General features: G+C 48.4%; 7 protein-coding genes and 1 non-coding gene across 8 annotated transcripts; 3 read left to right on the plus strand and 5 right to left on the minus strand.

Moving 5' to 3' along the window:
- Positions 1-2,485: 2,485 nt before the first annotated feature.
- EDB91DRAFT_1105264 (uncharacterized protein) lies at positions 2,486-3,123 on the plus strand. The gene is made up of 4 exons (XM_041317416.1): positions 2,486-2,504; positions 2,552-2,587; positions 2,640-2,792; positions 2,844-3,123. The coding sequence occupies exons 2-4, from the start codon at positions 2,554-2,556 to the stop codon at positions 2,927-2,929; spliced, it is 273 nt and encodes a 90-aa protein (XP_041182102.1). The 5' UTR covers positions 2,486-2,504; positions 2,552-2,553; the 3' UTR covers positions 2,930-3,123.
- Positions 3,124-3,622: 499 nt separating this feature from the next.
- On the minus strand, positions 3,623-5,522 carry EDB91DRAFT_1243661 (UV-endonuclease UvdE-domain-containing protein; the record flags this gene model as incomplete). Its single annotated transcript, XM_041322324.1, has 8 exons — positions 3,623-3,843; positions 3,895-3,975; positions 4,026-4,293; positions 4,348-4,711; positions 4,763-4,782; positions 4,836-4,935; positions 4,983-5,058; positions 5,108-5,522. The coding sequence occupies 8 exons, from the start codon at positions 5,520-5,522 to the stop codon at positions 3,623-3,625; spliced, it is 1,545 nt and encodes a 514-aa protein (XP_041182103.1).
- Positions 5,523-5,784: 262 nt separating this feature from the next.
- EDB91DRAFT_1196016 (pre-mRNA splicing factor component-domain-containing protein) lies at positions 5,785-8,889 on the minus strand. The gene is made up of 8 exons (XM_041320588.1): positions 8,826-8,889; positions 8,755-8,765; positions 8,641-8,696; positions 8,485-8,587; positions 8,154-8,433; positions 7,957-8,104; positions 7,406-7,902; positions 5,785-7,351 (listed from the first exon to the last, which is right to left on the minus strand). Exons 1-8 carry the CDS (start codon positions 8,848-8,850, stop codon positions 5,958-5,960), a joined length of 2,514 nt encoding a protein of 837 aa, XP_041182104.1. The 5' UTR covers positions 8,851-8,889; the 3' UTR covers positions 5,785-5,957.
- A 1,943-nt stretch (positions 8,890-10,832) lies between these two features.
- Positions 10,833-10,914, plus strand: EDB91DRAFT_t34. Its single transcript has one exon. It is a non-coding gene; the product is annotated as a tRNA-Pro (tRNA).
- A 63-nt stretch (positions 10,915-10,977) lies between these two features.
- Positions 10,978-12,078, minus strand: EDB91DRAFT_1105275 (uncharacterized protein). Its single transcript, XM_041317417.1, has 4 exons — positions 11,980-12,078; positions 11,857-11,920; positions 11,559-11,801; positions 10,978-11,505 (listed from the first exon to the last, which is right to left on the minus strand). Exons 1-4 carry the CDS (start codon positions 12,004-12,006, stop codon positions 11,390-11,392), a joined length of 450 nt encoding a protein of 149 aa, XP_041182105.1. The 5' UTR covers positions 12,007-12,078; the 3' UTR covers positions 10,978-11,389.
- Positions 12,079-12,295: 217 nt separating this feature from the next.
- Positions 12,296-14,544, plus strand: EDB91DRAFT_1105284 (protein arginine N-methyltransferase). The gene is made up of 10 exons (XM_041317418.1): positions 12,296-12,589; positions 12,647-12,672; positions 12,733-12,899; positions 12,950-13,013; positions 13,064-13,294; positions 13,345-13,460; positions 13,508-13,586; positions 13,638-13,737; positions 13,790-13,990; positions 14,076-14,544. Exons 1-10 carry the CDS (start codon positions 12,330-12,332, stop codon positions 14,080-14,082), a joined length of 1,251 nt encoding a protein of 416 aa, XP_041182106.1. The 5' UTR covers positions 12,296-12,329; the 3' UTR covers positions 14,083-14,544.
- A 79-nt stretch (positions 14,545-14,623) lies between these two features.
- Positions 14,624-16,077, minus strand: EDB91DRAFT_1105286 (Alpha/Beta hydrolase protein). The gene is made up of 6 exons (XM_041317419.1): positions 15,555-16,077; positions 15,294-15,504; positions 15,106-15,240; positions 14,947-15,049; positions 14,840-14,886; positions 14,624-14,783 (listed from the first exon to the last, which is right to left on the minus strand). The coding sequence occupies exons 1-6, from the start codon at positions 15,878-15,880 to the stop codon at positions 14,655-14,657; spliced, it is 951 nt and encodes a 316-aa protein (XP_041182107.1). The 5' UTR covers positions 15,881-16,077; the 3' UTR covers positions 14,624-14,654.
- A 79-nt stretch (positions 16,078-16,156) lies between these two features.
- EDB91DRAFT_1105292 (Alpha/Beta hydrolase protein) lies at positions 16,157-17,868 on the minus strand. Its single transcript, XM_041317420.1, has 6 exons — positions 17,532-17,868; positions 17,271-17,481; positions 17,083-17,217; positions 16,927-17,029; positions 16,305-16,869; positions 16,157-16,247 (listed from the first exon to the last, which is right to left on the minus strand). Exons 1-5 carry the CDS (start codon positions 17,855-17,857, stop codon positions 16,640-16,642), a joined length of 1,005 nt encoding a protein of 334 aa, XP_041182108.1. The 5' UTR covers positions 17,858-17,868; the 3' UTR covers positions 16,157-16,247; positions 16,305-16,639.
- Positions 17,869-19,043: the final 1,175 nt, after the last annotated feature.

Below are 19,043 nucleotides of genomic sequence, written 5' to 3' on the forward strand. Positions count from 1 at the left end.
CTCGAGTTTTCGCATTGTAGGCTTCGTTTAGTGGGCTTGTGCAGATAATCGAAAGGGCCGGTGATATTGGGGATCCTTGAGGTATACCGTTTTCGACTGGTTCCGATGGTGACAGTACTCCGTCCAGGCAGATTGCTGCTTGTCGTTCGCTGAGGAAGGATTTCACCCACTTTACCATAGGGAGCGGTAGGTGCTTGTCCCGAAGTATTCGGAGTAGCCGTGTATGATTGACGAAGTCGAAGTATCCTTTGATGTCGAATGTGATGCACGACGTGACAAGTCCGTGATTACGGGCTGCTTCGATATCATGAACGAATGATAGGGCTGCGTCGACTGTGGAGCTTCCTGGGCGACCTCCGAACTGTGAAGAAGGTACCAGCAGATATTTTGCTGTGAGATATGCTAATCTACTTGCCTGTACGCTTTCGAGGACTTTTCCAAGACATTCCTCTAGCTGGATTAGTCTATAGGCTCTCGGGTTCGAATAGTCTGGTTTTCGGGGCTTGCGCAGGGCTACTGCGATTGTGCGTCGCCAGGCGATGGGATGGTAGCCTACATTTGCGCAGCGTGAGATTAGTAAGTAGATATATTCCGATGCAACCTCCCAGGCCCATCGGAGAGCCATGTAGTTGATTTGGCTGGGTCCAGGAGCTTTTTTGCGATTTGGTCGGTATATACCATTCTTCACTTCGGCATATGTTATGGGTTCCCATGGGATGTCATCCGGGAGGTCCTGTTCTAAATCTGGTGCAGCTAAGTCTAGATTCGGGGGCGGTTGGAACAGTTCACCTCGTAGTGTAGCACACTTTTCCTCATGTGTTATTGCCATGTTTTGACCGTTGTTTCGTCTGAGTGGTGGCGTGGGGTAGTTTCTTATCCCTTTGGGCCATCGAGTGAAATTCCAGACGTCATCGGGAGTGGCTTTTCCCAGAGTCTCGTTTGCCCACTGTCGTTTAGCAAGGCGTGTCTTCCGTTTGAACTGATTGCGTAGTTGGCGGATCTGTTGGATAAGGTCGTGGTCAGCAAAACCTGTATCGATGAGATGTTGTCTAGCCCTTTCACGAGTTTCTGCAATGCGGTTGAGTGATTGCGTGAGGTCGGGAGTCCACCATGGTTTCGCATGTGCACTAGATTTGCGGATGGGGACCGAGCTTTCTGTTGCTTGCACCAGTGCATCTTGTAGTGCTGTGGTAGCTCTTTCAATATCATCAATATTAGGAAGAGTTGAAACGCGTAGCGGTATCCATGCGTCTTCTCTATCCGTCAGTTCTCTCATGAACGCTCCTTTCCATGCTTTGATCGTGTCTTCATCGATATCTTTCCAATTGAATCGTTGAGCCGTGATATTCTCGATGGGGACACGTTCATGGTCTAGTGTCCATGTGAGCGCTGCGTGGTCTGATCCGTAGGCTTTACCGTAGTCGATTGACCAGTCCTTGATCGTGTCGAGTTCGTATGCTCTGTCATTGATGAATGTTAGGTCCAAGACCGACGAGGATTCACCGTCGTGTGCGAAGTATGTTGTTGCCCCACGTTCGTTTAGCATGATGAATCCCTGGTCAGTTAGCCAGTCAACGAAAGCTTCTGCACGAGGATTGGGGTTCTCAGCTGTGTTTGACCACATTGGGTGGTGTAGGTTCATATCTCCCGAGATGATGACCGGTATTCCGTTTGGTAGTTCGATGTTGAAAAGACGGTCTGCTGACCAGTTCAATGGATCCTCGCCTGCTTTCTGGTTGTACATATTTACAAGTATTGTAGGCGGATGTGTTCCTTGGTTGATCTGTAAAATTTGTATGTCAGCATCCATTGCGAGATCAGAACGAAGGGTAACCATGAAGTCAGGTCTGTTTTTGATGTATGCCATGACTCGAGGAATGACATTCGGGGGAACAGACGGTAATGGTAGGATTGGTTGCCATCCGGTTAACGACGCTGGGCCCTTTGTGTTATTTCCGATGTCACCATACCATGGTTCCGTTATGAGCAGGATGTCATAATCACGGACGGTGTTGTTGAGTAATGCGTGGCAGACTATATTTGAACGGTTAGTGTTGAGTTGAATCATTTTTACGCCGGCGATTGAGCTCTCTTTCATCACACGCGCAGCCTGTGACTTGATCACCACCGCTAGTATCGCCTGGTTTTTAAAAGAAACGGGACACTGACATCGAAGAGTATGACTATCCATCATCTTGCCTACTAATGCTTACATCTGTCATAGGACGATGACGATGATCGACCGGTTGATTTATTGGACAATCGGTAAGATAGGAAGCGCCTTCATTGGGTGATACCCTTCGTAATGTCACCTCTACATAGAAACTGGTCTGCTCACCAGGTATTTGGCTCTTTTGCGACTCACAAGGTGTTTCCATCAATGATCCATTAGTTCGATGGCCGTTACATTGGCGACGTGGGTAAGAATTTCACTACCTGGATCTTCCCCTGAATGGAGCGTTCTCTAACTAGCTTCAAGTTTCTAGTCCAGCAGCAGCAAAACTGTGAGCGTGTTGGTACCCCGCATTCTACCACAGCTGAAATGCCACAGTTATGTGGATTGGAGTATGGTTGTTGTGGCCTAATGGTACTGATATGGAATACTTCACGTTAAATATATTGACCCACGTATCGTGCAGTCGTGGGGAACTCCTTCTTAGCCTCGTTAGTTGCCAGACGAGCAGACGATAAACACGACAACGAACTTACCAATGGCATACAGGTTGAATCGTCGGTTGCTCCTTCGAGACAGGGCCGCAAGAGGCGGCGCTCAGAGCCACAGCTTTGGTATGGTGAGCACCAGGCATTTCAACAACTGTGTGTAGATTACAATTCAGTTTCAGAGCACGATTGTGTTCAACGCCGAAGCTACGCAATCACAAGCAGACCCACTGGAGCCGAGTGTTACAAGAAGCAGAATGCTCAATGAATCACGGACAAAAGCAGATTTTTAAGCTTGGAGTGGTCAACATACAGGCATCTGTTTAACAGATGACGAAACTCTTCGCTAACCATGGGTCGAATGTACGACGAGATGATTTGCTCTTCACCTCTGTAGGTTGACATTAAGCATGAATTGTATGTTAAGGTCCGTGGGCAGAACACATAGCTAAACTATCTCCATCCTTGCTCTCTAGTACTATAGCCTCCGTATGTATTATCGGTGCCTGCACAAGCGCCCTAGAAAATGGTTCCTGGAACATGGACGGGTCATGTGCCCGTGCCACTGGACACAGAGGAGACCGCGAGGTACCTTCTCATATCTATAATCTATGTTCACTTTTGTTGCTGCAATAGCGCCGGTGAATACCAGGTTGATCTGTGCGAATAGGTAATTGGTTCCTTACATTTTTTAGGTTGACAGCGAACGTGAATCACAATCCGTCTGCAATCCAGTATTCGGATATAGTCCTGTGGCCCCCCTGGGTCCAATGCTGATTTTCTGAAAGGGATACACGAGCAACTTTTTGTGTACTATGTCGGCGCATTGATGACGTGGAGATACTGGACAGCACGGTGGACGATCTTCTCATTGGTCTGATGACAAGTACACGCGTAATACACATTGCAAGATAGGAAGCTGACGGCGTCACCGTGAACGCGTGGACCGACGAAACGATGTTCAAGGACCTCGCTGAACAAAATCTCCCGAGATTACGATTTGTAGGACCCCTGCGTCATCTTCCTCGTCTCCTTCTATACCGACACCCATCTCGAGGCCCTTAGCGTCAGCGTCGAGTGTGTGTTCTCCTGCAACGGCATCCTTTTTGGAGCGGGTCTTTCTGTTTGACTTACGGCCCTTAGTTTCCTTGGTCTGAATGACAGCGGGGGGTCGAAGTGATGCTAGGAAATTCCCTTAAGATATCAAAGTAGTGAACTTTACGTTGCACGCACCGTGAATGACGGGCTGTAGATTATATATACGATATAAGTGAAGGACAGCCTGCTCCTTGTCCTTTGCCTCAATCATCAGATCTGTGTCAACCTGAGCTTGATAGATCCGTGTTGCAAGTATGGAGGCGCACCCATATCATCTGGCAAGTCTTCGGGTAGCCTCTGACACCTATCCGCGTGTGCTCTACGTTCCATGACGGTGACGGCACCTTCACGAGGTTCGCTCAAGTGCTGCTTAGGCTTGATGCCGCGCCTGGCAAAAATTACGTTGGCGCGTGTAATAATCTCCGAGGGAGGGAGATCTAGAGATGGATTGAGCATGTCGTGATGATAGTCAAAGACGAGTGGGATGTCCAACTCTTCGCATATCGGTAGGAGATCTGCAGCATTATAACAGAGCTGCGGTAGACGGAAGGGATAAGCACATAAGATCCGCAATGAAAGTAAACTGACCTCATCATTTTCTAGTACTAGGCGGTCCCTGACGTTCTTAGGAAGGTCCTCCTCGACTGTCTTGCGAATCCTAGCGAGCGCTGCCTCTTTGTCACCGTAGACCCCTCCTCCGTGGATAATCATGACACCGTCAGGTCCAATGCCCATAAGGTTGAGCATCTGCGCATGGTACTCAAGTTCGCGGATACTGGCTTTGACTACCGAATCCTTGGGAGAGCCCAACTGAGTGAATTGGCCCGGATGAACTGTAAGTCGGTGGCCATATTTGTTTGCCAGTGCGCCAACCTTGGCTAGAACGGGGGCACAGTAGTCTAGGGAATATCCATACAGTTCGTGGGAGGCAAACGGAAACATTTCAGATGATCTGCGGGTAAGGATTCAGCGCCTTATATTGCTGTAACAAGGATGAATCCACAATCTCATGAAGCGTATATTCTAAGTGGACGGACAATGAGTGACCACACGAATGTTAAGACAGCGGAGCATACGTTTTCTTCGTTCCATTCGATAATCTTGAGCGCATCTTCAACATTGCGTCGACCAAGGTCCTTGACCCACTCTATGCCATTCTTTTTGATGGTATCAATGCTGGCGCGTTTAAAACACATGTCGAAGAATAAATTACACACGCTTACCGACAGGTCCGCGAGCAGAATACTGCCTCATCTGCAGGCTTTTTGGTGCGTAAAATAGTGTTCAAACACGCGTACCCTGAGAAGTGTGTGAAGGATTTCAATGTCTTATAAGCCAAATCACATACCCAGACGCCCGCGGAACGTGGTTTGCTTTCTCTCAACCTCAGGAATAACATATACGGGCTCTACTTTAGGGGCACGCTTACGCTTCTTCTTGGAAGGGTGCTCATCAAAAGACGCTGCATCATCTTCTATAGCAGGAGCTTCAAGTTTTCGTTTCTTTGGTCCCGTTCCTTTGGAAAGATCTTCAACCAAGCCAGAGCAAGCTTCTTCCATGTCTTTGTTAAGCGGCACTTTCTTATTGTTCCGTGGGACAGTCTTATGACGAAACTTCGGAGTCTTCGTTATGTGCTCTGCCTCTTCCTCCAGGGAGGTTAAGTCCGATTCGTCGCCTTGTTCTGACAGCACCGTCTTCGGCGCCTTCGCAGCTCTTGGCCTAAGAGTTCGCCCAGGCCGTAGCTCTGCAGCGATTGCTTCCATGGTCTCAGGATAAGACGGGTGCATGTGCGTCAAGGAAGAATGCGCCAAAGTTCGCGTGGCCGTCAAGTATAAAGGAATCGTTCTAAACCGAGGAAATATAGAGCGAGTGAATAGAGCCTATGCGACTACACGCCTGGTTAACCGGTTCAAAATCTTGCCAGTGCCTGGGATGATGGAGCTCAGTATAGTTCCTTGGTTAAGGCAGAAGGGAATATTCTTCTAGAGACACCTGTTGCAGCGGGTAACAAAGAAAATTTTGAAGGTTGCGTGCATTTCTGATCATAGGGGGATCGGCCAGTGTGACCAGTTGAATGTGACGTGACATCTCGGGCTAAACATCAAGCGTCAAATCACTCTCAAAAGAAAACTGGAAGTCGCTGTACTAGTGTAAAGGCAGAATGATACAATAGTTGTATAAAAACACTTGAAGATGAATTATGCGCTTGCCTCCATCTCAGCGAGAGCTGCTTCATTAAGCGCTTCTGCCTCCGCCATGATCTTATCCTCCAGTGCAGCCACCCTCCGTTCTGCATCCCTACGCTCGCGGTCAAGCTCTGCATACCGCTCCTGCAGAAGCCGCTCTCTCCGCGATAGGACGTCCACCTCCTCCGTCAGCGCCTCCAATCGCCGCGGTCCAGCTGCAGCTTCGTTAATGCTGAGTCGAGCGAAGCTCTCGTAGTCCACTTTCGTCCGCACGAGGTCATCGAAAGCTTCAGTGACGCGCTTGGAAAGAGCTTTTGAACGTGCTTGATATCCACCAAGGGTGATATCGAGTTTCTTCTCGATCTTGGACGCCTTGCTGGCCTCTTTCGACATCTCGTCGCGGCTTTCCTCGAGCAGCATGGTGAAACCGGCTATTCTGGCTTCCACAGACAGGCTGCTGGGTTCCACCCATGTTCTCGAGGCGCTATCGAAAGCAAGTCGCTGACGGACACTTGCCCAAGACGCACTCTCGTCGACCTCTTCGCTGCTCGACAGTGTTACCAGTCCCTCCTTGACCTGGGCTTCATTGGCATCAGGGAAGCCTATTGATGAGGCAAGTTCAAGATGGATTTGAGATTTAGCAGCGGCGAGGTCATCGTCTGGCGGTATCTGATAAGTTGATGGCGTCCCGCCAGGAATGTTCGTGCCAGGGAGAGGATGTGCTATCGAGTCGTGTAGCAGGAGATCTGCAATCTCCGCATTGACTAGTCTTCTGACTTCGGCCATGTCGTCCTCTTCTTCCCCAAGGTTCAAGGCCCCCATCAGCTGCTCCACGTCAACCCGTGCAGGACGAGGAAGACCACGGGCAACGACCTGCGTTCTTCTTGCTAATGCTTGTCTCTCCTCCTCTTCACGCATCCGCTTTAAACGTGCATCCCGTTCGGCGGCATCTTCCTCTGACATTGGACCTGTGGTGTCAACCTCTTCGTCCTCATCTTCGGGAACCAGAAGTTCGAAGTTGTTTTCAGGCTTCGGAAGACTCATGAATCCGGCCTTTAAAGCACGCTTGGCGGAGTCGGCGCGCAGCCGGTTGTCGCGTGGTGTGTCACCAACTGGCATGCCCGTAGCAGGATTGATGCTGAGGGTATCACGCATAGGTGTCCGCAGCGGGGTTGCGCCCCATGATGCACCATCTCGCGGCGTTGCAGAAGCATCACCTGGACCGCCATGCATAGGAGTTGCGAGAGGATTTGGGGTAAAGGCAACTTGATGCCGAGGAGTTGCGCTTTCGAAACCAGTTCCTCCCCCTGGCCCCACATGAAGTGGGGTGTTCTCATCTCCTAGCAAAGGTGTCTGAGCCATGGTCATGTTCCGTAGATTACGTGCTTCCAACATGACATTATCCTCTATGATAGAGAGCTCAGTCGCCGCGACGGAATTCAGTACTAAAGAATACTCACGTTGGGGTGCAGTACGAGGTGTTCGTGCCATCCTTGCGCCCTCCAGGCCCTCGTAGTCACTCAGTAGCTTCGCAGTTGCCTCGCTTCCACCACCAACCAGCGCCTTGGCGTTCTCCCCCGTTTGCCCAATCTTGACAATGTCTTCTAGCTCCGCCTCCCCAACTTGCGCATTCGGCAACACAAGCTTCCGTCTCCGGCCAATGCTCTCAGCCTCTTTCAGCTTCTGGATCTGCGCATCACGAGCAGCAATGAATTTCGTTTGGTGACCATCATTCTCGCCCTTAGCCTCTGCTGCACGACGCTGTCGCTTCCTCCGCTCAGCTTCCTCTTCATCAGGTTTGCGTTTATTTTCCAGACGGCGGAGAGATTGGCCGACTGGCGCAGAGGTAATGCGTGCCTGTTCTTCCGAAGTGTCGTAGAAGCCCGCTGCCGGCTTCTTTTCAAAGGGAATGTCAGCATTGTAGTCCATACCCTTGTTTTTTGTTTTATGTCGCATACTAAAACATATAACATGAAAAAGGTCGTCGGACAAAGGAAATGAATTCACGCACATGATTCCAGCAGCCTTCAGTTCACGCTTTTTCTGCAAGACTGCAAGTCGTCTTGCTTCCTCGAGCTGGCGTTCACGAGCCTTCCGCTTAGCTTTTTTGCCCTGCGTATTTGCGAGACGAGCACGGGCTTCGGATAACATTTCCTTCTCTGTATGCGGAGTCAGCTAAACCCGCCTCACGAACAGCAAGAAACACACCATCTTCGTCCATGTCAATAGGATCGGGACGTGCAGGTTTTGTTTCTGGGTCAGGGTCAATCTCTCCAGGCCGCAGGCGCCTGATGTCGTCCGCGCTCGGTGCCGACTCTCCCTCTGGACCCGTCAGTCCCAGCTCTTCATTCTCCTTTGCCTCAGCTTCATCCAGCAACTTCTGATATCGCTCGAGACATTGGGTAGCTGTACGACCAACTGCAGGAGCTATTGTCCGCCATTGTGTGGGCATAATTTTTGCCAGGTGCATCAACTTTTCATCCTCGGTCTGGGCAGCAAATTGTGGATTCCAGCATCAAAAGGAGATTGTGACACGTACCTTTGACCATTCCGTCTTCTTGATAGATGGATCTAGCCACTCGTACCACCGCGCTTTACATTGTTTGGGTGTCTTCCGGACCAGCAACGACGAAATACGTGCCCTGGTAATACTCAGTACCAGAGCAGAGCCATTAACGATAAATTGACAACTTACCATTGATTCTTCCCGTACTTGGCTATCGCAGCCTTGAGAACTTCGTCCTCTGTGTTCTGGAAGAGTGTGTCAGATTCGTATTCCAGAGATACTCAAACCGAAGTTGTAATGTACCTTCCAAACACCTGAACACAAACAAAGTTACGATTAACAGACGTCAAAGAATCCTGGATGCAATTACTCGCCTCCTTTGATGATAATTCGAACCATGGCTGGTGGTGGATGGGCTTCAACCAGTAAGCGGTGTTGTACAAGTGTTTTGGCGACAATGCTATAGTGTGATTCCTTTTGCAGTCGCTTAGTAAGCTTGACGCTCTCACTGACTGCGATTGATCTGGCTACTGGAACTTCCGGCCTAATGAAGCCTCAACTTTGCCTCAACTCAACCTCAACTAGACTGTAATTGAACGTCGAACATGAATAACACAGCAGTCAGGCGATAAGCGGTTGGAAAATCCAAAGCCCATCGTACACGCATCCAGACTCTGGAGTATCGATGAATAGATGCAATGACGAGAAGGATTAAACCATCAAACTACCACTCGGCACTACGTCACCTTCCAACCTGCAAGGTAGCGATCAAATGAACCGTTTAAGCCAAGGGTCTGCGAGCAATCCCTTTGCCGAACACCTTTCCTCCGGAAGTAACTGCAGCATCTTGCTAACGAACTTAATGAACAGCCTCTTATCCTCACCTTCCAGGGTCTCCACCGAATCTGCTAGAGTGACACCTTGTGGGTTAAGGTTCGGGTGCTTGAATGATCCTGGTGCACAGTTCGCAGTTACTTAGTCTATGCGTACAATGTGGCTTGCCGCCAGATTCAAAAATAGTATTCGGTCGAGAAGCGCCTGAGGTCGATGTCCAATGAATCCTATGAGCTGAGCAAAATGTGCGGCCGCTATATATTCTTGACGTTCAGGATCGAATCCGTCGCATAGATCTTTATCTTCCAATAAGTTCCATATATGTCAGTTCCGTATCGCCAGTTGCTAATTTTCCCGACCTCACCATTAAACCCGGATTCCAGATGTCGGTGCGGTATGACCAATGGGCACCAAGAGTGACTTCTGGGGCGCGGTATACATCGGGCTGGATAAGGTGTGTGAGAGGGTGCGAAACACCCCGAAACGCCGCGGCGTCAAAATCTGTTAACACTGGTTGTCCGGGGCTTGTTTTGAAGAGTCAAATTGTTTCTGGAAAGGTATATCATGCGGTCGGCGAGAACATTCCGGGGCGAAGGTTCCTTGGCTTCATAGTTAGTGGCGACTTTGTCAAGCACAGATTGACTCTCCATCCTAACCAGTATGTTGTCGCGTTTGATATCTTTCGAATTGAGATTGTAAACAATTCACCACAATCATCGCTGTATCATTAAACTGACCGGTGTGAATGACATGACACTCAAAATGGAGCTAGCAGGTCGTACAGGGGGTACCGGAGCGTTAATCTGAGAAGATAGACGAATACCATTTACGAAGTTAAACCAACCAGATGGGTTCTCGCATGGTTTTGTAGATGACGCATATGTAGTTTCTGTACGGTCCTGAATCGACAACAGTTCTCACATATGCCGGCCTAGATGTGATGGGTTCGCTTTTCGCGATATGCTCCGACATCTGCAACTCGTGTAAAGGAGATACAGCGTCAGCATAATTATTGCTGCAGATTTTCAGGACCACATAGCGTGTGGATTGCCAAAGTCGTCTAGAAGAAGTTAATGCAACAGTCCTTAGCTTGATGACGACTGACACATACCAACGAATATCCTAATTCCTTAGTGAGCCATGCCGTTGAACTCCCACCATACCCTAGCTTTGAAGATGACTTGATGAGTTTCACCAACTTCACGGGGTAAAAACGTTTCGGATCATAATCAGGGTTGCATTCTTCCTCGACTGAGATAGAGGTAAAATTTGGGGAGGTTTGGAAGGCCGAGAAGCAATCGAAGTGATCAATAGGCTTGCATTGCCTTGCAAGCGTCCAACGAGTGCCCACAATGATATAAATATTAAGTTTGTCGACTAGGTGGAACAAGGGTACTACATAGTGTGACAAGAACAAACCTGAAGTTGAACCTGAAGATGAGTGAGCTCCACTAGGAGGATGATCGAGGGGATCGTGCACGGCATGCCAATCTGCACACAGAACGAGAGAGACTGGCCAAATGTACATGAAGGTAATCCTTCGCCAAGGCCTTGTAGTCTAGAGGTACGATACTTGCTTTGGGCATTTCACAATTGCAAGTGGCCTGGGTTCGATTCCCAGCAAGGCCCTTCCTTTTTGCTTTTCTCAATATTTTTCACCCTCTTCTTTTCTGCCGGTGTTTTTTTAACAACGTGTAGAAGATTTATATCTGCAAATGATGCATCTGGTGCGACCATGGTCACCTTAGGGAGCCTACATGTATACTCCATAGCTGTGCGCCCGTCCTCCGAGTCAGTGTGAACAAGAAGAATTGCAGCACAAGCGATCGGGTGTAAGGCTCCCGTCATCTACCTACTTACTGAAACACCTAAGATTTGACGAGGCCTGGACAAGTGAGCTGGCGACACATTTAAAGAGATACCGTCCATCCGACAAATGTTAATCTACATATAATGGAAGCACATCAAGCTACAAGGAGCGAAAACTACGGACATGGGATATAAAGATGAAGACGTAGAATGACGAGGAGGAGAAGATATCCACGCGTTGCATAAGTCCACAAGAATAGAGAGGAAGCTGTCCGAATGCCATATACAATACTCATTAACCGCACAAAATACCGTTATCTATCATCGTCCCGCAGCGCTTGCACTTGACTCTCCGGTCAAGAAGGCAAAGACCAATGCCCAATGGGAACCAAACTATTGCGGCCAAAATACCTAAAGAAAGATATGGCTCAGCTGCTTTCCTATTAGCATCCGCTTGCCCTTACCTAGAATGCCAAACTTGGTTTCATTTACATGTCCCCCTTGCTGCAAGCATATCATTTCTGGGTGGTCTGGGGGCAGCAGCGAGGCTATATTTTCACCAGTCAAGGGATTCTGATAGTGGTAGACCGTGGGTTGCTGCATCTTAGGCGCAGGACGAGTGTGAACGGCCATCACAGTGTTAGGGGGTATTGAAGGCAGCTGCACCGGTGAGTTCGCAGCCTTGTCAGACATTGTAGGCTGCTCATCTGAAGTCATGGTGAACCATTGATCATTAGGGGTGATAAAAATATGAAGACATACTTGAATTAGTCTGGGCTGCGATGTATTCGTAGGAAGGTGGGTTATCTGCAGAATGCTTCACCACCTGAGGGGTTCATTAACATCCAGAGTCGTCGAAGTTGCATATATTCGACCGGGACTCACCATGTTTGACTGAGAGTCGATGATCATCGATGAAATACTATACGTGGCTTTTGTACAAAGTCGAAAACTGCGCACTGCGGCGGCTCATGAGGCGCTGCGCTATGACTTATGAACTAATTGGCTATGCGTGCCGAGCTATCCGAGGGTTTGTTTTCTATTGTTTGTTTCGATCATTGTGTCTATTTTAGAACACACAAGGAACGCGCTCGTGCCTGCTCGCGCAAGGGCTCCATTTTGAATCGACGACGTGTAGAGGGTATTCCAGAGATACGCATGTGTTAGCATGATAAACAAGTTGGATTTTCTTACAAAACGAGCTCTTCAAAGGCTTTGATGAGAGTAGCCGAGCCATGATAACGAAGTACTGTACAGTTCATCAGAAACATTCTCACGGGCCATGCACGCGTTTTCTTGACATCTCAACAGAACCCCCCCTACTACCGTGGGAGTCGGGGAATTTTTATCTACAAACCAAAACCACTTTGATCTTTTGCGTTTCATACTTAGCTCCACCCAACTTCGATCAATTGAAGATGTCGGAAAGCGCAGGACCATCGACACATCATATCGCCCCCGATGTTACATCGGACTCGATGACCTCCAGAGACTAGTTCGCACATTTGCGCATCTCTGAATATCTAATATCTAATTTTTGCTTACCTTCCAGCTATGCGGATTCATACGCGCATTTTGGTTTGTTTTAATTGTCTGGTCGAGTTTCATTGTTGGTCTGATCTAGTCATATCCTATCAGGTATTCACGAGGAAATGCTCAAGGACACCGTTCGGACGGGATCCTATCGTGATGCGATCATAAACAATGGCCACCTTTTCAAGGGTAAAACAGTCCTAGATGTTGGTTGTGGAACTGGTATCTTGAGTATGTTCGCTGCAAAAGCGGGTGCATCACATGTAGTCGGTGTAAGTGCTGCATATATCTCGCTTGTATCATCTCCTGCATACCTTTAAAGATCGACATGTCAAATATTATCGATCAAGCTCAAAAGATTATAGAAGCAAACGGCTTCAAAAACAGTACGTCTGACTGCATCCTGCTGATCCTTTCCATAGTAACATTACATTAGCCATTACCCTCGTTAAGGGAAAACTTGAGGAAGCCGAGCTTCCTATCACTGAATTTGACATCATCATTTCCGAGTGGATGGGTTATTTTCTTCTCTACGAATCCATGTTAGACACCGTGTTACTTGCAAGAGACAAGTACCTCAAGCCGGAAGGACTGATATTCCCCGACACCGCAAGATTACTTTTTGCCGCCATTGAAGATCAAGACTACAAAGAAGAGAAGATTAATTGTACGTGTATTTCGTGTTATACGCGCATCCTGGCTGAGACGGTATTGTAGTCTGGGAGAATGTGTATGGCTTCGACTATTCGTGTATCAAAGACATCGCACTACGTGAACCTTTGGTGGACACCGTTGACCTCAAAGCGGTCGTGACCGATCCCTTTGTTATCAAAGTTCGTCGCCTTCAAGTCATTCATGATTCTTGTCTGACGTTACGCAGCACATCAATCTCTTGACAGCCACAAAGGAGGATCTGACTTTCAAAGCACCTTTTACTCTCACTGCTACACGTAGTGACTGTAAGTATAATTGCGTTAGGTATAGCCGCAGTATTCATACGCATACTATAGATGTTCATGCATTCCTCGCCTGGTTCGACATCGTCTTCGATTGCACACATAAGAAAGTCAAGTTCTCGACAGGCCCACACGCGCAATACACCCACTGGAAGTACGTCTGCAACCCAACGTCTGATGCTCGGATGCTTATATCTCCGAAATAGGCAAACAGTGTTCTACACCCCCTCGACAATTAGGATTACCGAAGGGCAAGAAATCGCTGGCACTGTCTCTTGCGCACCGAACGCGCGGAACAACCGTGATCTTGACATTGCCATTTCATATGCAGTTGTCGGTAACAACGAAGAGACCGACGACAACGAAGAGACCGATAAGTACGAAGAGAAAACAGTAGAGTACAAAATGTGCGTCATTCTGTATTCTTTCCGCATGTCCTTTCTCCTCCAGTGCGATTTGCGGTGATAAGGACTGTACGCTGACCAGTGATAGGTCCTGATCGACAAACAATTCATCGACTTCGACTTCCACGCTTCGACGCGCTGTCATATACACCCCCATCCCCTATATACCATCATTTACCTGCAACCTCGACCTCTGGATTGGACAACAACAGGTATTAGCTTGGATACACTGACATTGCAGCCCATCCGACTTAGTTCTTGTGTCACACATCTGTATCAAACTTATTGTTGTTGGTTGCATCATTAGATCACACCATCCCCCTTATCGATTGACCACGTGCAAGTTATGCCAGCCACCGAAACAATCGCCTTTCTTAAATTTGCAGATTCTGCGACTGCGTCAAGGAGCATTATCGTCTCGTTCCTCAACCAACGTGAGCATTTCGGTGAACTCGAATTTGTGGCTATTCAGCGCCAGTAGTTCGGGCGTTGTCTCGTTCATGTCGGCGAAGTGCCCCCTGTAAACACACGCATAATACTACCAGAAATTACTGTCATTCACAGCGCCGTGGACGAGCACTGGGTAAAGTTGGGCTTAGGTAAACGATGAACTTGTAACACAACTGATATTCATGAGTCTTCGTGGGCAGGCACCCGCCGACATTCCTTAACAACTTTGTTGTAACGTATCGCGAATCCAACCTTCAAGCTCTTTGTTGAACGTGTCCGGTTCCTCCAACTGAACCCAGTGTCCTCCTTGGAACTCCACAATGTTGAGACCACCCTTAGCATATTTCTCCATCATGTGGCACGGTGCTCTCAGGAATACATATGTGGTCTTTCTTCGCGAACCGCGAAGAACGCGGGTTTCCTGATAAACTGATTTTCTTCTGGTATTTCTGCCACCAGCACAACGAGATCCGGTAAGTCCATACGGAGCAACGAGCTGGATTTCGCACCATCCATAATGTGGTCATTGACGCCCTTGAGCACGCTATGGTACCAGTTCAGGGGGCTCATTAAGCCACCTTTCCTCAGCGATTCCAACGAATGTGAGTGGTGCTAAAATACGGACAGAGTCAATTCTGACAGACTTAAGACAGAAATAAGAAACACGCCTCGTCTGTGAAATAACTACCTATCTTTGTCGTCTTTCCACTTTCGACGAAGGCCTGTGACGCTCCGGGCACATTTATCAGAGTCAGCCAATCATCTGGGTCATCCGGATAAGCCAAGGAAATGAAGGATTCCAGCTTTGCGTAGCCTTGTTAACAACGAGCGACTGAAGTGTTTGTTAAATATTCACATTCTTCTCGATAATCAGGGGAGCACTTTCTTGCTCAAAAAACTTCCAGTACCCCAGAAGCGGCCGACCATATGTCTTGGTCTGCAGTTCCAAAACAACATCGATCCCAGGGAAAGGGCCAGCTGGGACATCGTATGGGACGGTAGCCCATGCAAAACCCAAGAACCGGTCGGAGTGTTTCATTGACAGGACAGAGATCACGGGTGAACCCCTGATGATAGTGATGAAGTCAGCCAGTGTTTGCATTCAGTTGTCACTTACCAGTCATGTCCGATGGCTACGACTTTTTGGACTTTCTCGGCATCAAGAATATCGAGCAAGTCTTGCGCGATCGCGGTGCGTAGAAAGGAGGACGCATCAGTGGGTTTGGACGTGCCACCGTATCCGAGCATGTCAGGTGCTACTACTCCGAATCCCCTCTCAGAGAAGTAGTTAATCTGATGATACCAATCATATGAGGTCGAGGGAAACCCGTGAACGAAGAGTAGAGTGGGCTTGTCACCCACAGCTGTCAAGGACAGGTAGTGGTAAGTCAACCCTCTGGAGGTGATGATGTCTTTGTACTCTGAGATAAGGCTCTCGTTCATGGTGGTAGGACCTGTATGGATGGGCTGTGACTCGTGGATCGGTTTAAATGCATGCACGGCGACCGCGTAAGAACTCGTTTTGGCATATTATTCGAGAAATCAACTGCAGCAAACCATAACCGGGCTAGGTGAAAATGATGTGACGTGGCACTAAGTAGTAAGTACCAACTCGCAGTCCTTCAAGAAAGAAGTTCGCAGAACGGACTTAAGTTACTAAGTTGCTGTAAGTGGCAAATATTGCCTCAGTAAGTGCATGACTAAGCAATATGACCACCGATTTGCGCCCGTCATCGTCACAGGCTCAGCGCTCAGCAAGTGATCAGTGAGGGAATCGAAAGCGGCTCTTTGCCTCTTCTCCCTCTGTGGGGTACGTTTTTTTCTTCCTTTGTAAGTCTATTCTCACCTTCACTTACTGTTTCGTTAGCGGTATCGTGTATCTTCGAGCATCCACTATACTTTTCCCGCCTTTCCATGTGCTTAAGTTACTGTCAGCGTTCACGTACTGACTTTGACATTTTGTTTCGTTGGAAATCAGCAAGTCGTGCCATTCAATTGCGATCCACTAACAAAAGGTATTTATGTAGCGGGAAATTCGGAATGCTGTCTACAGTGCCCGCAGTTGCAAGAGGTAACTGTCTCGGGTTCCTCTCGTACATATTGAAATGATCACGGCGAGCCAATGTCACGTCAACCGATATTAAGTGCCAGGGCAAGTGGTTATTCGGCTGGTCTTAGTGTGTGGGCACTCGCCGACATTCCTCAACAACTTTGTTGTAACGTATCGCGAATCCAACCCTCAAGCTCTCTGTTAAATGTTTCTGGTTCCTCCAACTGAACCCAGTGTCCTCCCTGGAACTCTACCATCTTGAGACCACCCTTAGCGTATTTCTCCATCTGTGGCACCGCGTACTCATAAATGCATACGTGGTCTTTCTTCGCGACCGCGAAGAACGCGGGTTTCCTGATAAGCCGATTTTCTTCTGGTATCTCTGCCACCAGGAATCATCATGTACTGCGATATAGAGAAAACGAGCTGGATATCGCACCATCCATAATGTGGTCATTGACGCCCTTGAGCACCGCCTGGTACCAGTTCAGGGGACTCGTTAAGCCACCTTTCCTTAGCGACGCCAACAAGTGTGAGTGGTGCTACATTGCCACAGTCAATTCTAACAGACTCAAGAAAGAAATAAGAAACACACATCTTTTGTGAGATACCTAGCTCTCTTTGTCGTCTTTCCACTTTCGACAAAGGCCTGTATCTCTCCGGGCTGATTCATCAGAGTCAACCAATCATCTGGGTCATCCGAATAAAGCACGGAAATGAAGGATTCCAGCTTTGCGTAGCCTTGTTAACAACGAGCGACTGAAGTGTTTGTCAAATACTCACATTCTTCTCGATAATCAAGGGAGCACGTTCTTGCTCAAAAAACTTCCAGTACCCCAGCAGCGGCCGGCCATATGTCTTGGTCTGCAGTTCCAAAATAATATCGATCCCAGGGAAAGGGCCAGCTGGGACGTCATATGGGACGGTAGCCCATGCAAAACCCAAGAACCGGTCGGAGTGTTTTATTGACAGGAAGGAGATCACGGTTGAGCCCCTGATGATGGTGATGAGACCAGCCAGTGCATGTGCTCAGCTGTCACTTACCAGTCATGCCCAACGGCTACGACTTTTTGGACTTTCTCGGCATCAAGAATATCAAGCAAGTCTTGCGCGATCGCGGTGCGTAGAAAGGAGGACGCATCAGTGGGTTTGGACGTGCCACCGTATCCGAGCATGTCAGGTGCTACTACTCCGAATCCCCTCTCAGAGAAGTAGTTGATCTGATGATACCAATCATATGAGGTCGAGGGAAACCCGTGAACGAAGAGCAGAGTGGGCTTGTCGCCCACAGCTGGCAAGGACAGGTAGTGGTAAGTCAATCCTCTGGAGGTGATGGTGTCTTTGTACTCTGAGATAAGGCTCTCGTTCATGGTGGTAGGACAACAAGTTGTATGGATGGTAGTTGATCAGTGTTACACTTTAAGTGCATGCGCAGCAGGGCGCTCTAGGCTGCGTGATGGACTAGCTGGCGTGCGTGCAATCGGCCTCGGTGAGTAATAAGGTCACCGTCGCGAGCGCGGGGGGAACACCGACTACGAGTCACGTACGTCTCCGCCGATACCTACTTGGTATGTGACAGGGAGGAAAGTAATGGCTGAATGACGAGTTACACTATCGAGGGGGGCAGACGAGAAGGGAAAAGACAGTATTACGCGCAACGCACCTAGCGAGCATGCCGCAGGGCGATGGGATAGATCCAAGTCTGCTTGGATGGTGCTTGCTCGTCCTATTAGACTTGTGTAACAACTCGTAATCAATCTGAGAGGTAGTAGAGCTGACAAGAATCTTCCGGCACAAGATACTTTAATGAAGACTCATCGGGGTACATTAATGCGACAGTTTATCATTTACCTGTGACTATAGCAAGCCAATAAGGTCTGAACTATGAATTCCCTACGACAGCGATGCGGTTATTCCGAAAGAGTTGTGAACATAGATCACGCAAATTTCTGGCTGCATAAAGGACGGTCACTTGCGCAATGCGCGTTCGTGAATCAGGTATGATAGGTTCAATAACCCGAGACGCGATTATAGACGAGTCAGAGTTGCACAAGCGGCAACCGCGAGGATGGGGGGTGTTCCACATCGTCACACTTGCCGCTTCAACTGGACACTTTCTACTCACCCTATTCTTGCAAGTGTCCGCTCAACCACCAGCGATATTCATTCCCCATAAGAAAGAGAGTGGCTCTCAGCTGACCGCTGGATTAAGAGGAGTACTTGTTGAAGTTTGTGAAGGGATGTGCGCTCGCATGCGATCAGGACGAATTGACGGCTTCAAAATAAGAGGTCATCTATTCGAATGCTAGCAAGCTGAAGCGGTCGACGAACCAAGCTATATTTCGTTGAAGAGAATTGCGCACCTTCCAGCGACTACCGGAATGCCTGAAGTCACGGACACGAGAAACAGAAGCGACAACCATGCGATGCGAAAACAAAAATGATGATCCGGTATTATTGTGTTCGAGTAGCTGTGGCTGTGGCGGATGTGATCAAAATAGCCTTTTATGGTTTTGCCGATGGAAACAAATACTTTCTTACCAAACAAAGCTTTCC

Source organism: Suillus paluster (genome assembly GCF_016628075.1).
Source record: "Suillus paluster strain FC165 chromosome Unknown EDB91scaffold_5, whole genome shotgun sequence".
Lineage (NCBI taxonomy): Eukaryota > Fungi > Basidiomycota > Agaricomycetes > Boletales > Suillaceae > Suillus > Suillus paluster.

Excerpts from the sequence above, each read along its gene's own strand:
- EDB91DRAFT_1105284 (XM_041317418.1), top strand. The coding sequence starts at position 12,330 with ATGATAACGAAGTACTGTACAGTTCATCAGAAACATTCTCACGGGCCA. Across the intron at positions 13,295-13,344 it reads CAAAGAAGAGAAGATTAATT|TCTGGGAGAATGTGTATGGC; the intron begins GTACGTGTATTT and ends ACGGTATTGTAG. Across the intron at positions 13,738-13,789 it reads GCGCAATACACCCACTGGAA|GCAAACAGTGTTCTACACCC; the intron begins GTACGTCTGCAA and ends TCTCCGAAATAG.
- EDB91DRAFT_1105292 (XM_041317420.1), bottom strand. The coding sequence starts at position 17,857 with ATGAACGAGAGCCTTATCTCAGAGTACAAAGACACCATCACCTCCAGA. Across the intron at positions 17,482-17,531 it reads GTAGCCGTTGGGCATGACTG|GGGCTCAACCGTGATCTCCT; the intron begins GTAAGTGACAGC and ends CACCATCATCAG. Across the intron at positions 17,218-17,270 it reads CCTTGATTATCGAGAAGAAT|CTGGAATCCTTCATTTCCGT; the intron begins GTGAGTATTTGA and ends GGCTACGCAAAG.
- EDB91DRAFT_1105275 (XM_041317417.1), bottom strand. The coding sequence starts at position 12,006 with ATGATCATCGACTCTCAGTCAAACATG. Across the intron at positions 11,802-11,856 it reads CGCAGCCCAGACTAATTCAA|ATGAGCAGCCTACAATGTCT; the intron begins GTATGTCTTCAT and ends CCATGACTTCAG. Across the intron at positions 11,506-11,558 it reads AACCAAGTTTGGCATTCTAG|GTATTTTGGCCGCAATAGTT; the intron begins GTAAGGGCAAGC and ends ATCTTTCTTTAG.
- EDB91DRAFT_1105264 (XM_041317416.1), top strand. The coding sequence starts at position 2,554 with ATGTGGATTGGAGTATGGTTGTTGTGGCCTAATG. Across the intron at positions 2,588-2,639 it reads ATGGTTGTTGTGGCCTAATG|TCGTGGGGAACTCCTTCTTA; the intron begins GTACTGATATGG and ends CGTATCGTGCAG. Across the intron at positions 2,793-2,843 it reads AGAGCCACAGCTTTGGTATG|AGCACGATTGTGTTCAACGC; the intron begins GTGAGCACCAGG and ends ATTCAGTTTCAG.
- EDB91DRAFT_1196016 (XM_041320588.1), bottom strand. The coding sequence starts at position 8,850 with ATGGTTCGAATTATCATCAAAGGAG. Across the intron at positions 8,105-8,153 it reads TATTGACATGGACGAAGATG|AGAAGGAAATGTTATCCGAA; the intron begins GTGTGTTTCTTG and ends CTCCGCATACAG. Across the intron at positions 7,903-7,956 it reads CTGAAGGCTGCTGGAATCAT|TATGCGACATAAAACAAAAA; the intron begins GTGCGTGAATTC and ends TATATGTTTTAG.
- EDB91DRAFT_1105286 (XM_041317419.1), bottom strand. The coding sequence starts at position 15,880 with ATGAACGAGAGCCTTATCTCAGAGTACAAAGACATCATCACCTCCAGA. Across the intron at positions 15,505-15,554 it reads GTAGCCATCGGACATGACTG|GGGTTCACCCGTGATCTCTG; the intron begins GTAAGTGACAAC and ends CACTATCATCAG. Across the intron at positions 14,784-14,839 it reads GGAAACCCGCGTTCTTCGCG|AAATATGCTAAGGGTGGTCT; the intron begins GTTCGCGAAGAA and ends CACATGATGGAG.